The sequence below is a fragment of the Ptychodera flava genome, chromosome 9 (genome assembly GCF_041260155.1).
Source record: "Ptychodera flava strain L36383 chromosome 9, AS_Pfla_20210202, whole genome shotgun sequence".
Lineage (NCBI taxonomy): Eukaryota > Metazoa > Hemichordata > Enteropneusta > Ptychoderidae > Ptychodera > Ptychodera flava.
Window position 1 is genome coordinate 29,543,246 of NC_091936.1, and position 14,819 is coordinate 29,558,064.

Sequence of the window (14,819 nt, forward strand, 5' to 3'; positions counted from 1 at the left end):
TTTTCGCCTAAGGAAGCAAAATCTGTTTTGTATATCGTCGCAAATTACATGTATATTACGCAGTGTCGCAATGCAGGTTTAGTCGAAATTGCTGCAGGCTTGTCGCTCAGGCTTGTCACACTACTGCGAACGTCATCCGACGTGTGAGTTGAACAGCATCCGCGAAAGGGAAAAAAGGACTTCCCTCAGAAGTACTTCTGTTCGGTCCGCGGTTTGTTTTGCCCTTGCATGCACCAGCTGTCCCCCTGGAAAGGCTAATTGAGTCGGAGATGTGTGCGCCATACGCTTTTTGTCATGTACATGTTTTCGTCAAAAAGCTCCTGCGTCTATTTTAGAGAGAATCTAGTACTTATTAATGCCGTACCGTGCGTTGCCTTCAGACACACTCCACTTCGTGCAGAGAAGATGCTGATCTTCATGTTTTGCTTCTTTCAAACTACACGGCACATTTTTATCCTCCCACTAGGTTATATCCACTTGTTTTGGACATACGGGAACTCGACGATAGAAAACGATTATTGAAATCAATTAGTGACTGTATCAGAACTTGTCATCATCTTGTGCGTTTTTTGTGTGTGTTTGTGTGTGTATACATACATACATACATACATACATACATACATACATACATACATAACGAATACAGTAACTTCTTTTCCCTTAATAGCTATGACCATCGATAGTTAATATGAAAAATATACATCATAGTTATTCCCCTGAAATTATATAATTGAATATTCTTCTCGATACCAATTTGGCTCTGTTTTTACAACCACACAGTCCTCTTTCGATGGCTCCTTTCAAAGGTTACCGTATTTGCAATCTCTTTGATCATATACCCACCGGGCATTTCAATCATTACTCGTCTTCGGTATGTCCCCGGGTACATCACGTCATCTTGTTAAAAGACAATTTACACACGTATTTCCCTGGAATTGAGAAGAATGAATCAATCGCCGCTTTCTGAAAAATTGATGTGACGCAACAAAATATTGAAGTACTGGAGGCTCAGGTAGACAGGCAGACATTCATGGATCTAGTCCTTGTACTAAAAGACCATTTTTCCTCAAATGCAATTGCAATTTAGATAAAAACAGCTTCCTGATATGTATTTTATGTATGTATGTATGTATGTATGTATGTATGTATGTATGTATGTATGTATGTATGTATGTATGTATGTATGTATGTATGTATGTATGTATGTATGTATGTATGTATGTATGTATGTATGTATGTATTATGTATGCATGTATTCGTTTGTACTGTGTTCCTGCATTGTGGCGTCCATCTCTCTCTCTCTCTCTCTCTCTCTCTCTCTCTCTCTCTCTCTCTCTCTCTCTCTCTCTCTCTCTCTCTCTCTCTCTCTCTCTCTCTCTCTCTCTCTCTCTCTCTCTCTCTCTCTCCCCTTAATTTAAGATTTAATTTCTGAGTAATGGACACAATCTGATGTCTTTTAACCATGTTTTTTGCTGTGTCAGATCTTCTCCAGTTGCATCGTTAAGGCATTGGAGTTCGGTTTGCAATAGTTCGAGCACTGATTTAATCTTCCACTGTAATCCAAAGTCACGCAACAACGCCTGCCTTCAACTGGCTTTTTTCAAAGCCTCGGTTCTACGCATCGACAAGTCTGACTTCAAATTCAACATTAACCTTTTGACATGTTCTCCCTATAGGAAAAAAGCTCACGTATTTTTTCCTCTAATGCTTTCTTGAGTTCAGGGTTACGATAGCAGTAGTGCGCCAGGCAGAATTTATTTTTTCTTTATTTCTGCGTATTGGCTTTGCAATATAGCGATTGCCCCGCATCACTTTTGCATCAGTATGAGTTATCGTCGACAGGTTGTTGTGCGGCAAATCAGCATTGTACCTGCGTCGCAAAGTCCATATTGAATCATCCGTTACCTTCCAGAAGTGCAGTAAAGGTAAGTGCGAAAACATGACCTTCTCTCTTTTGCCCTCATTGTCGCCAGTTGTGTTAGTTAGAGTTCATCCCTCTCTAGCGCATGTATTGTGTGTGAATGAAAACGTTGCCATGGTTGAGCAGATGATTGATGGGTATTAGAAAGTGTAAGCTGCTTATGATTAAGGGCTTAGTCAATGTACTCTCGTATGGCCTAGCGACATAAATGCCCTTTGTCATACAATCTTTATAAAGCATAGCTCTTCATTAAAACTGCAACTTAACAAACACGATTTCCAGATTCCTCCTCAGTCATCTACTTTATGAAATATAAATGTATCAAAACATTGACATTTCTACGTATTACACCATAAACAATCAGGTTATAGCGGCGGTTGCCTGATCGACGAGTAAGACTCGTCGCCTGATTTATGTTTAAGTTATATCACCGTTGAGGGCAGTATTGCAGCGACGGCGTTTCTTGCAAACCCTGTGATGAACAAGCCTTTGGTTCAGTATTCCATATCGTGTGTTGTTGAAGCAAGTCTAGTATTGGCAATCATAGGCTAATTTTGAGGGAAAGTATGCATAATCTGTCGACATTTATCTTATTAAATATTGATTCATTTAATTGTGAATAGTACACGCAACCAATCAATTTTTAAATGGACATCATGATGGATCATTCAAAACATACACAGAATCAAGACAATGGAAACTGACGTGTTTGTCCCCTACAAAAAATGTAAATGAAAAGCTACCGAAAGAAAGTTATTAAAAGATATATAAAAGATATATTTCATGGCCACAATCGACGAAAACAGCTACAACAAGTGCTTGTTGTCGAACTGACTGTTTTCGGGGCAGTTTGCGAAACGCCGTCAGGTACCTTCATAAACCGTATGATAAATGATAATGCTGAATGTGGAATTTTATAAATGATGAAAAATGAACCATGCCACTGGGTTATTTGAATGTTGGATATATGGCTTTGAGGGGCTTTAATGGACGAACGTTGAATGGCAACTACGTGTCGAATATTGAATCTTGGATTCCAACAGTCAGACAATCAAACTGACTGACTGACAAACGGACAGACGGAGGGAGATATAGTCTGATAGGCAGACAGACAACGGCACACAAGATAAACGCTGATGGAGTAACTGGCTTAATGGGTAGCCAGTAGGTAGCGAAGTCAACTGATAATCCGTCAGACTGTAGTTTGCTTTTTGACTAAGTAGTTGCCTAAATATCTTTAAGCAGCTAATTTGAAGTACTTTTGCCAAACGGTATGATAAAGAAGACTTTTGACGATTTTCTTCTCTACTCTCTGCTATCACTTGAATTTTCTCATTTAAATGATATGGAGTATTAAAAGGGATATGTCAAACATTCTATGACGTATCTATCTGAAAATGATGCCTTTACGCTTGCCGCTGTTTCGATACTCCGTCGGTTGAGGGCGTGATGTCGGTAAGTCGCCAGTTTCAATTGTTTTATCACATGCGGGTAAATTCATTGAATGGATGGCGGCTGGATGGCGCTTTTACTGTGTATATCATATCAAACCTCTTCCATGCAGGAAACTGTAATAAAAAACCAAGTGTATACATCAACGGCATTCTGATTGGTCCAATATTGAACAAAGAAACAAAAACACGTCCTCTGTGCTTTGAAAAGGCCAGTTTCCAAAAAAGAAACTTTAATCCATTGAACTGTTTTTGAACAAGAAAGCCAGCAAAATCTCTGCCAAAGTACAGAAGGGGCCCTCTTGATCATTTAACAACACTGTGCTTGTGTCTGCGATGAAGAGTTTTACGTTATACTGACAATTCTATCCATCAGTCTTGTTTCTGGAGCTGTTGAAAATGGAGGGTGAGTAAATAACTCTTGCCATCTTAACCCTTTGAGCGCCAAAGTATATTTTGTCATCTTTATAAAATATACCACAGTCAATTTTTTTCTGAGTTTTGCCAAAATTTTGGTAAAAAAATGTAGCCGATGAAATGTGATATCCATTTGGTCCAAAATTATGAAAAAAAACTTACAGAAAAGTTAACATAAATTGATAAAATATCGCATAAAAATTTTGGTTGGAAAAATTGCTTAATCTGGTTTAGCTGTTTGGTGGTATATGCACGTTTTGAGTGTAACTCAAAAGATAAGAATTATTGATTTTACCTTGGGCAAAATTTATTTAGCTAAAGAAGGTGCCCCTATGAACAAAGTCCAGTTCACTGACCTAATTTACTCATCAAAAATACACTTTGAGCGCAATTCTAAGTCCAATTTACTGAACGTTTTCCATGTCATGGTTATAGAAATTACTAGTATCCTCTTCCAAATGGCCAAAAACAGTTTCGGCCAGAAGGGTTAGTCAAAGGTAAAGAAATGCGCACATGTTCATGTTAAAAATACAGCCTAGCAATATGCGGAAAACGTCGCGTAACTGAATAAGGGGGCGAAAATGAAAGTTGAGGTATTGTTATGATGTCATATAGGGATAGTAGTATAGTTGGAGATGATAGCAAGAAATATCAAGAGCTGCTCATTCAACACGACATTTATTCAATGTCGACGTTGATATATCAGATCTTTATAAATATTCTTTATTCCCGAGAACTATTGTTGCTTGGAACAATCTACATGAAGATATTGTACATGCTAGTACGGTGGATGCCTTTAAGGCAGCCCTACAGTGTTACTAGCTGACCTCTTTGTGCCCTCTTTTTCCCGTTGATGATATACCAAATTTCTGGTCCTTCAACGTATTTATTAAGATTCAGATATACTTAATTTGTCACTCCGAGTCGTTCATTTTTACGGACATATCAGATCAAGTTCTTGTTTATGGGTTGCATTCGTTGCTAGGCTCAATCGCTTCCAAGTTCAGCATTTTTTAAATACACATTTGAGTCAATCTGGATTTAAGCATAGTTTATGTAATGCGGCTATCACGACACAGTTTAGTCCTTGCCTAAGTTATGACACCTGCAAGTTACAAATATAGAGTAATTACTACGTAATATATGTTTTCCGTGGATCGTTGTGCCGCTCTATTACAGTATTTCATGTCTTGGCGATAAAGATAAACATGTTCAAGCCACAAGGTTGGTTATAAAAGTAAACATTTAAGTGGGAGCTAATTATTTTACGCAAGCATTAAGTTGTCAAACTTCTAGCGCTTCTGCCAAGCGATGAATCCAGCCTACTAGAAATAAAAGTAGCGTCAAATTGTATATGACCTCACCCGGACCATCCCTTAACGCCTGTTGACATCAGATTACTCTGTCGTTATCAAACACGTATGTTATGTTAGTATAGTATTGTTTTCTCACTTCAAGGGCCAATGTTTGTAGCCGTATAGTTTACCGGCCAGAGCCAACGGAGGTCTCTTTCGCCGGGACGTACAGAGAAGTATACTATGTTCGCTGTGGTATATTTAACCTTTTCCGGTGTACAAGAAACAGGTAAATCTCCAAGTCAACATATGCTATGATTTGTTGGGTTTTTTTCGCAGATGCTTTCATGTGCCAAAATGTTCATATACGATGGTTGTTATGAATTAGTATAATGAAATTGCTATGCAATCCGACACTCAAGACATGTCTCTCCTTTTTTCATTATATTTCTTGGGGAAAAAAGTATACGTAGCAGCTGACGAAGTCGAGACAGCGGATTTTCCTGTCGTAACCACTCCCCGATGTGTGCATTTGCGGCCATAGCACCATGTTCTTTTCTTCTATATTCTTAAAGATTTTGTTTTCATTTCCAATGTTGATGAACAGTTTTCAGTGATTAGCGTTAGCTTGACAATGCATCCTTACTTCTCCTGCACATATTATCTTTTACAAAACTTTGCGGTGGTTATATGCCTGTATGAAATTCTTCCTTCACTTTTTTGCCCCGTCTCTTTTTGTCTTATGTTTTCTCCCTGTCCCATCCTTTCTCTGGACGTCTCTGTTTGTCTATCTTTCTGTCTTTCTTCCTGTCTCTGTCTCTCCAATAACTCTACATTACTTTGCCAATCTGTCGTTACAGATAAACCGTATGTATGGGCTCTGGCTCTGGCTCTGGCTCTCTCTCTCTCTCTCTCTCTCTCTCTCTCTCTCTCTCTCTCTCTCTCTCTCTCTCTCTCTCTCTCTCTCTCTCTCTCTCTCTCTCTCTCTCTCTCTCTCTCTCTCTCTCTTCCATATTAGCTATAGCAAGTTCTGATAACAAAAAATCAAAAAATGTTGATGATTAAAAAGTAAAGCCATTAATCACCGTGTATCCCAACGGCATATAGGACAAAGTATCGTACGATGTACAGAGTGGAAGACGTGGTCACATACAGTACAAGCTTTGAATGTTGCGATGGATGGAGCGAATCTGGTGACGAACATTGCTCAACACGTGAGTGTAGAAGTTGTTGTCATCGCGACGAAACTTATAAACTGTTACCTTTTTCTAACGTTTTACGGAGACTATATCGAAGGGGCTGTCGATTACAAAACATAGACACAATGCCGCTGTTCAGGTTGACTGATTGAGGAGGGGTCCAATTTCTCGCAAATTGCACCGACTATAATACACATATATTGTGCAGTCAATGAGACGGGGATTAGTGAGGGTCGACACCAAATTTAAGGCATTCCGCTTGGCATGCATGCAGCTTTGTAATCAAAGGCCCCTATGGGTCACAGGTGCGTGGAGATGCCGTTTAGTATACATAAAACCCTTCTCTTTATGTATACTACACGACAACTCCACGCGCCTGTGCCCTAGGTATAGTCCAGGACGAGATAGAGAACAAGTTGTCAAAGGTAGCACGTACATTCCGTGCATTCTCCTTGAACAGAACAGTATATGTATCGAGGGCCTGGCTTCACACTAGTCTGTGAAACTGTATCAGATTGTATATACAACCAAATTAGTTTCTGTAAGATGCAAGTGATATTCGAAACACTCAACGTTCCAAAGACGTTTATCGTATTCCGAATGTAGTCGAATATAACGGCCAAGAGAGTCAACATCAGACTCGAAAAAACAGTAATCGATTTTCTCGGATTTTGTAGTCGCTATCGATGTTGAATAAGTTGTACACTGAGTTCAGAAAGTTCCCGAGAATTCTGCTTCACAATGATGAGTATTCGCCCGATAGTGTCTATATTCATACATTTTTGATAAATTATCGCCATCGGGGGTTTTCGTTGAGTGCCAACACTTCGCCATTTGCTAACTGACTGGGTGCCAATATTGAAATCGACGGTCGACAAACAAATCACAGCGGGAGAGAGTAAAAAAGCCCGGAGGAATACGGGCAAAATGACGCAGCTGCCATTATGTGTTTGCGGCTCGTCACGACCTGACGAGTAAGTGGTGTCAATATTTATGAAACATATTCGAAAGAAATATACAACTGAAGCCCTTTAGAAAGGATCCGATCGCCTCGACACGTATACTAGTTTTGCGATTTCAACGATCTTCAATTTTTTGCCCTGCCAGTTAATAGCGGTACTGTACATTCTTGATAAAATGAAAACTTCTGCTTATCCTGTGCCCATACATTTACATGATGTTGTTTTTCCCAGCAATTTGTGAGGCAGTTTGTGAAAACGGAGGCATATGCTCGGCTCCCAATACTTGCACCTGTCCGGCTGGTTACCATGGCCGCCGATGTCAACAAGGTAAGTAGTTTCTGATGTAAAAAGCACTTCTATTGTTAAACCAGGGGTTTCTCCAAGGTAAAAACAGCATTCCAGTGATCTCACTGTCTCGGCGGGACTGTCATGCTCTTTGTGATTAACATTTCCTGTCACTCTGGAGTGTCCAGCAAGTGTGTAAACCTGATGGTCTATGGTGAATTTAATTTGCTTCCACGCTTCTCGTGATCCTTCAACTGTCATGAAATGTACTAAACTATGGACGTATAATTTCTTGAAAATGGAACCTCCCTTGTAAAATTAAACATTTCGCTAAGAGGAAGCCAGAGTTTACCTAGATTTACTAAGTTCACATGAAAACGGTCCTGGAGTCAGCTCTGCAAAGGTCAAAGGTCACCGAAATACAAGGAAATAAGAGGTGCTCATGAATACGTTCATTTGCCTTACTGAAATAGATAACTCACCTGTCAGCTTATGGTTCCAACTTTCGTTTAATTGCTAAAATTGAACTATCTTTATTTGCACTTGATGATTTCACTACAATTGACATTTCAATATCGAAGAAACATAAGAAAATTTGCCTCCATTTTCCACAAGGTCTGGTAACGATAACGATAAGGGGGTTTTAAAATCAAGGTTATATCTGTTGAAACTATCGGTGAATTAATTAACGATCATGACTCTGAACCAGACCCTCTGTTTAAGATTGACCGCATTGACAGTGCTCTCGGACGTAATTGTTGAGTTCAGAGTCAAAGTTTCTATCGTGTCCTCCTTGAGCTTGCCTATTGACAAGATCCATCATACGTCATATCACCAGATGTCAACGAGTGTGACCATGGAAACGGAGGCTGCGACTATCAATGCCACAATACCGAGAGCAGCTTCTACTGCACATGCGCGGCTGGTTTCATCCTGGATAGTAATGGACTTACATGTTCCGGTAGGTGTCGCTCAAAATATGCGATATATAGTTAGGTAACGCACACAATTTGGAAGTCTTGAACGAGAGCGAAAAAGACCTGTTTAGAATGACATGATAACGAATAAGACAACGCAGATCTAATGTAAACCTAATTGTATACAAAAAGGTAATTCACATACTGGCTTAAATGCGTTGCAAATGCGTGGCACATTGTGAACAAGCAAATTATATCTTCTAGTATGATTTATTTCATGACATATGACATTCAAATAAACTTTCTGTATCGCATCTTTTGAAAGATTTTTTGCAATTTTTAATATCCGTTCGTCAACTAATGATTTTTGATTTTGTTCCCTCAAGTTTCTTTCTTCTCTTCGGTTTATCTGTGTTACTTCCTGTATTCAACAGATCATGATGAGTGTGCGGTTCAACATGGCTGTGAACATGTCTGCAACAACGTGCACGGAAGCTACTTCTGCTCTTGTAACCATGGTTACAGCTTGGAAGACAACGGCCTGACTTGCACGGGTATGGCTCGTCAGTCTTAGTTCACATCGAATTGATAATAAGTTGGACTTACAGTAATGAGTTTAAAGCAGCGTGTATTTGCGAAAATTGCAAGTTGAAGATAAACAGGTGACGGCCAAAAACAAAAGGTTTACCAGTCCCCTTCAAATTTAATTGCCGTATCATAATCTTCCTACACAGTTTTGCAGTGTGGTGGTGAATGTGGTTGCGCACACATGCGTTATTGCACGCTAAGCAACACGCTGCATTTTTTGCTTCTGCGACACTCGGATCGTTTGTCGAGAAACAGCTCTTCCGTTCACTGTGTGTAAGAGGGTTTGTGTACCATATGTCTTATAAATCAAATCATCCATCTGGAACCAGACCGTTCAATCTTTCACTTTCGATTCGTCCAGATCGAACGCTTGTGCGTTTCAGGCTAGCCTTCCTGTCGATGCGGGAGATTTCAGCGGAAATGTTTGTCTATCGCCGCTCCGTTCAGGAACACAGCAATCTTAGACCGTTTACATGTAACTGAACTGAATAAGTATGTTGACGTCGACTATCGTTTTAGCCAGGGATCTAAAAGTTGTAATCCACTCGAGGAACTTTGAGAATATACATTCATATACCAGTGAATTCTCAGTAAAACATATACTTTATTTTTATTGCAATGATAGGTTTTAGAACCCATGGGAAAGGTGTCTGCACGAAACCTCGGAAATAGTTCATCATAAACTCGAACCTCCTATCCAAAATCGCTCACAGTCAATATCACGTGATCAACGCAGTTACTTCCATTTTTCCTCCTTGCTTGACACTGTACAGTTTGTAAACATATTGAGATGTGATTGCAGTTTTCTCGGATCATTTTACCTCATTCTCTGGCAATGTAGGCCTACATAACTTTTTAAAGCTGGCTGATAGGCAAGATAACTTCGAGGATAATTACGCATTTTTGGCCGGATTTCATGAAATAAAATTATGCCCCAAAAGAATGGCATTTTGCCGTGTCACGTTAATGTTTGAATTGGTTAGGTGCCAACATGTTTTTCCCGGCTTATAAAGTGGGCATTATTATATTTTTATCGAACCGACCGATATTTGCCATTAATTGGATAGTTTAAATCAAGCGGAAAGTTTTGCTTCATAATGACGTGTGCCCATGTTGTCGTAATATAAGATCTGAATCACAGCCAAAAAAAGAGGGAAAGTGTGGGAATCGATGCAACGTTGCCGTAAATGTTTACGTTAACACGTGTACAATTTGAATTGCTACAGACGTTAGCGAGAATGGAATCGCTCGCTTCAATGAAAGTCTACAAAAGCAGAGAGGGGGGGGGGGGCCTTGTTAAGCTTAAAACTTTCATGTAATGTTATAATCTTACTCTGTCCTAGATGTGGACGAGTGTACCCATGAGAACAGTAATCAATGTGATCACGTGTGTCACAATGAAATCGGTTCTTATTCGTGCACTTGTCGCGATGGCTATGCAACTGCAGATGACGGAAAATCGTGCACTCGTAAGTATAGCGCCCTCTATCATTTTTCAAGGCGACTACTTTCTCCTTACCGCTGTGGCTCACCTTAACTCCCACAAAACGATGTTTTACTTTTGATGTTTTTTTTATTCGTGAAGACCGTTTTGGTAGGGAATCTTAATTTCAGCCACTCATACAGTGTATATTTCTGCCACGCTAAACAATTTGTAGCTTCATAGCTTACCTTAATACGTCATTAGTTCCCTGAAATACAGTTGAATACATAATTGAGAATTATGCAAAAAGATACCAATCATGTTGAAAATGTCTCAGTTAATTTTAATTACCCTGGCGCCTTATGTTTGTCTGATTGTCAATTTTTCCGTCCACCTGTTTCCAGTCTCTGTCTACCTGCCAGGCTGCCAATCCGATAGTCTGTCTCTCTGTCTGTATGTCTGTCTGTGTAACAACGACTTGGCTTTTATTAATACTCCGTAGTTCTCCGGTGGGAGATATTTCTATACGTTTGACACAACTTTGTTTATTTTTAGCTATCTGTGACGAGGGTTGTGCAAACGGCGGAACCTGTATTCGTCCTGGAACTTGCGCTTGTCTCAAGGGCTTCGACGGCGACAGTTGTCAATACAGTAAGTATTATGTCAACTTACGACAACTTAAAATCAAGAATAAAAAATAATTCTTTCAAGTCATGACACTGCTATATGAAGTCAGCCATCTTTATTTGATAATTTTCCCCTTTACTATTCTGTTCTCCTCGGCAGAATTAAACTTCTGGACGCGCCGTGCCGCTAGCTGCGAGTGTTATTTCGACCATACCCGTTTCGACTGTGCATGCTGCGTGGTCGGTGGATGTCAGTGTCCAAGCAGTCGACCACATCTCTGCGTGCAGTGTGGACACGGCTTAAACTGTGGACAAATAAGTACGTTATCAAGATAACTGTAATCTGTGAAACCTCGATTTTTTGTGAACGAGTCAACAATAACTATTGATAACAATTGATTTGGGCCAAAGTATGGTGTAAGGGTAATAGTATTGATCGTATCGACGGTAAAATCAATCTTTTAAAAAAGCAATATAAGTCTTGCACTTTTGCTTACAGTATAGGCCTACCAACGCAGTAATTTATGCGTCTTTCTTTGTAAAATATGTCAAAACAAACACAGATACATCATTACAAAAGTGCAAACTTGATTGCAAAAGAGGAATCGGAGACGGAGATCGATATAGATACAGACACAGAGACAGTCAGAGACAGAGGCTGACAGTTTGTGGAACTCCATACCCAGAATGTTTGTCCTGCTATTTCCAGTGAAAGAGTACGAGTATCTTGTGTCGATAAAATATCTGTCATTATTTTGCAGCCTGTTCGATTACAACTAAAGGACTTGAGTTTGTTCCAGCATGCCCTCACAAATAGATACACCGTAGAGAGTTTACTTATTTCTTTCCAATAACAAAAATTGAAATTTACTTGAGATTTTTCCTTTTGTAAAGTGAGTTTCGACAGAGCTTATTTGCAATAATACGATCAGTGCAGTACGTGCATTTCTATGACCCTCATACTCAAATTTTGCACCGAAGAGTTAATTGTAGACTCATGTAAATAAGTATGATTCATTTCTCACCATGTCAGACTTGATTGAAGACCAAAATAAAATTGATGGATGGACCCTGAGTGAGTCTGGATGCCCCTGTTACCACGGCGACGAAAGCAACAACTGTGCCTGCTGTCAGAATGGTGGTTGTCTGTGCGCAGGCGTCAATCCTCACAAATGTACTCAATGCGGAGTCACCGACGGATGTGTCACAGAGGTAAAGATATCTAACATGTACAAAAATAAATTTTGCTGTTTTAAATAAAAAGGTTAATATATCGATTACATTGTGGACTTGCTATTTGTTATTTCTGTAAGGAAATAATTGGATTGGTTTCAAATTGTTAATTTTTTAATTAAAATTCCATAATTGTTCAATCATTGATATTACGTTACTGGTTACCTTATAACAGACTTGATAAAACCCTTCCATAGGGCAAACGTATAGGGACAAATCACCAAACTGTTCAACTTAATCTAACCTACAGACTCATGAAAACTCATTTAAATTTTATAATATTTTACATTTGTTTCTATCTCACATGTTTAGACATTTTAGTGGTGGATGGCAGACATACGATCCAATAAAAAGTGTATCTTGACGTGCCGGTTCGTCGTTCGTCCTGGACCAATGCGATATATAAAACCACAGACCGCTGGCTGAGCTTCTATGTATAACGTTGGCACGACACATATTTCCCTACACTCTCGTGGAAGGACAGTACCCATACTTCACGAATTGCGATCCTTGCGTATGCATGTTGTCACATTCGTTTGCGTCATCGCGGCAGCGTCATTTGGTAACATTGACACTCTTCATGACTGAACAGTATCAATTTAACGATGATTATATTATCGCTTCTTAGAAATGCTAGAAATATACTATTAATCGGATGGTTCAGTATCTTCTTTTTCTAATTTAACTGTTTTCTGCTCATTGTTCACCTATATTATCGAACATATCAACAAATTATGATATATGCTTTATATAAACAGAATACTCATATGTGTCTGCAGTGTATTCCAGAATGTCAATTGTATGCAAAGTACGGTTTTCTTCGATGTCCGTAATTTTTGAAGATTCGAATAGAGAAATCAATTTATAACTATCATTCATAGAAGAGCGCATATTTTACAGTTTTGACTGATTATTTCAATAATTTTATCTGTAGGGAGATAGTTTTCCATGCCATAGTAATGATATCTTTCAAACATATTTTGTGCTGCTGTTATCGTTAACTGTATCTTAAGTAAAATGTAACAATTTTACAAATTTACTGGCGATGCAATTGTCGTTATTCAATTATTAAGAGCAACGAAAGAAGTAAAAATTCAAAGAAGTGTACTCTACATGCCATCCATGTTTATGGAGAGTACCCTGGATTAAAGTAAATGGCATCAAAAATTAAATGATCGTGCAAAGTCACTGAACAAATTGATGAATGTAAATGATCAATATTTGAAAAAACGATCAACACCCCGAGTATATTCATTGAATGCAAAATAGTGATTTCGTTCGTTCCATGTTGAACATTAATTCTATAGGACGGGGTAACTATAGGCCTATGGGGAAATATCGGCCTGTCAGATTTTGCTGACAATAATATCCGCGTGATTATAAAAATAATGAAATTTAGAATTCTGTCGGTGAGTAAAACAGTATGCATTCCCTCCAAATCCTACCGAAAAACGCGTTAAGTGTTTGAAGGTGACAAATTGAATATTACCATGTCTGGAAGTTGTTCTGACCCCCTGACTCCTATGAAATGGTCTGTCCCTATGCAAATTGGCTAGATTTCCTTTTTTTTAAACTCTTTCCATTCCGATATGATCAGATTACGTGTTCATCGAACTGTTTGCGACATAGGGGAGCTTTTGAAAGTCATCGTCATTGAACTTCCATGATATCTGTGAGACGTGTTGATCTAAACAAAAAGTTTAATCAAATTCACCAAAGTCGGGATATAGAGCTATTAAACAGTTTAATTTCATGAATGGTTACTAAAACTCTGTGAACTATAGAATACGAAATTGACTCAAGTTCGTGGCTCGTAAGATTGCTGAATGGGTAGCGGGACTTTGGCAGAAATGGATGGGTTTATAGATGAATGCATGTGTGTGTGTGTGTGTGTGTGTGCAATCAATGTATGTATGCTACCTCTAAGTATGTACGTGTGTATGAGTGCAAACATTCATTCATGACATTTTACGCCCGTTATCAAGACGATCATTGTCGTCTACATCTGTTCTAAAAGGTACAATTTTGCGAAAGTATAAAGATATTCAATTTTAATGTAAACATGCCTGTAAATCTACTGGTCAAGAATCATGTTGATACGCTCGTCCGAACTCTAGTATATGAAGAGAGTCTTGATTGCGGAGTAACCAAAGTTCGAATAAGGAACAAAAGAACAGTCCTGAATCCTGCTGCGCGGTTCTGATAGAATCTGAACACACTGCTCAAAAAGGAACAAACTTGTTTTACTGCATCAACGCTGCTGTTTACGTTTCCTTTTCCGGTTTATAGGGGCGTTTCTTTGACGTTAATAATGGTATCAGATTTTGCTTGCTGTTGCAACGATTAATAGCAACGAATTTTAACAGGCATGGGAAATAAGCCTGCGAAATGTAGTGCCCCAGTGTCGGTCGAGCCATGCCATCAGAACGATGTCGACATTCTTAGGTAAGCGAAATTGAGAGATATCTTTTTGTTTGACCCAATTTTCACTGAGAGAGAGAG

The 14,819-nt window shown here is 39.0% G+C and overlaps 1 protein-coding gene across 1 annotated transcript; it reads left to right on the top strand.

The window, feature by feature from the left end:
* The first annotated feature begins 3,420 nt into the window (after positions 1 to 3,420).
* LOC139139657 (fibulin-5-like) lies at positions 3,421 to 13,355 on the top strand. Its single transcript, XM_070708524.1, has 11 exons — positions 3,421 to 3,778; positions 5,248 to 5,373; positions 6,192 to 6,298; positions 7,477 to 7,572; positions 8,369 to 8,491; positions 8,882 to 9,001; positions 10,379 to 10,504; positions 11,014 to 11,109; positions 11,245 to 11,403; positions 12,118 to 12,296; positions 12,630 to 13,355. Exons 3-11 carry the CDS (start codon positions 6,208 to 6,210, stop codon positions 12,636 to 12,638), a joined length of 999 nt encoding a protein of 332 aa, XP_070564625.1. The 5' UTR covers positions 3,421 to 3,778; positions 5,248 to 5,373; positions 6,192 to 6,207; the 3' UTR covers positions 12,639 to 13,355.
* Positions 13,356 to 14,819: the final 1,464 nt, after the last annotated feature.

What these genes read in the sequence shown, in the direction of transcription:
- LOC139139657 (XM_070708524.1), top strand. Translation starts at nt 6,208, where the DNA reads ATGTACAGAGTGGAAGACGTGGTCACATACAGTACAAGCTTTGAATGT. An exon ending in TGACGAACATTGCTCAACAC is followed by an intron (nt 6,299 to 7,476) that starts GTGAGTGTAGAA and finishes TGTTTTTCCCAG; the next exon opens with CAATTTGTGAGGCAGTTTGT. An exon ending in CAACGGCCTGACTTGCACGG is followed by an intron (nt 9,002 to 10,378) that starts GTATGGCTCGTC and finishes ACTCTGTCCTAG; the next exon opens with ATGTGGACGAGTGTACCCAT.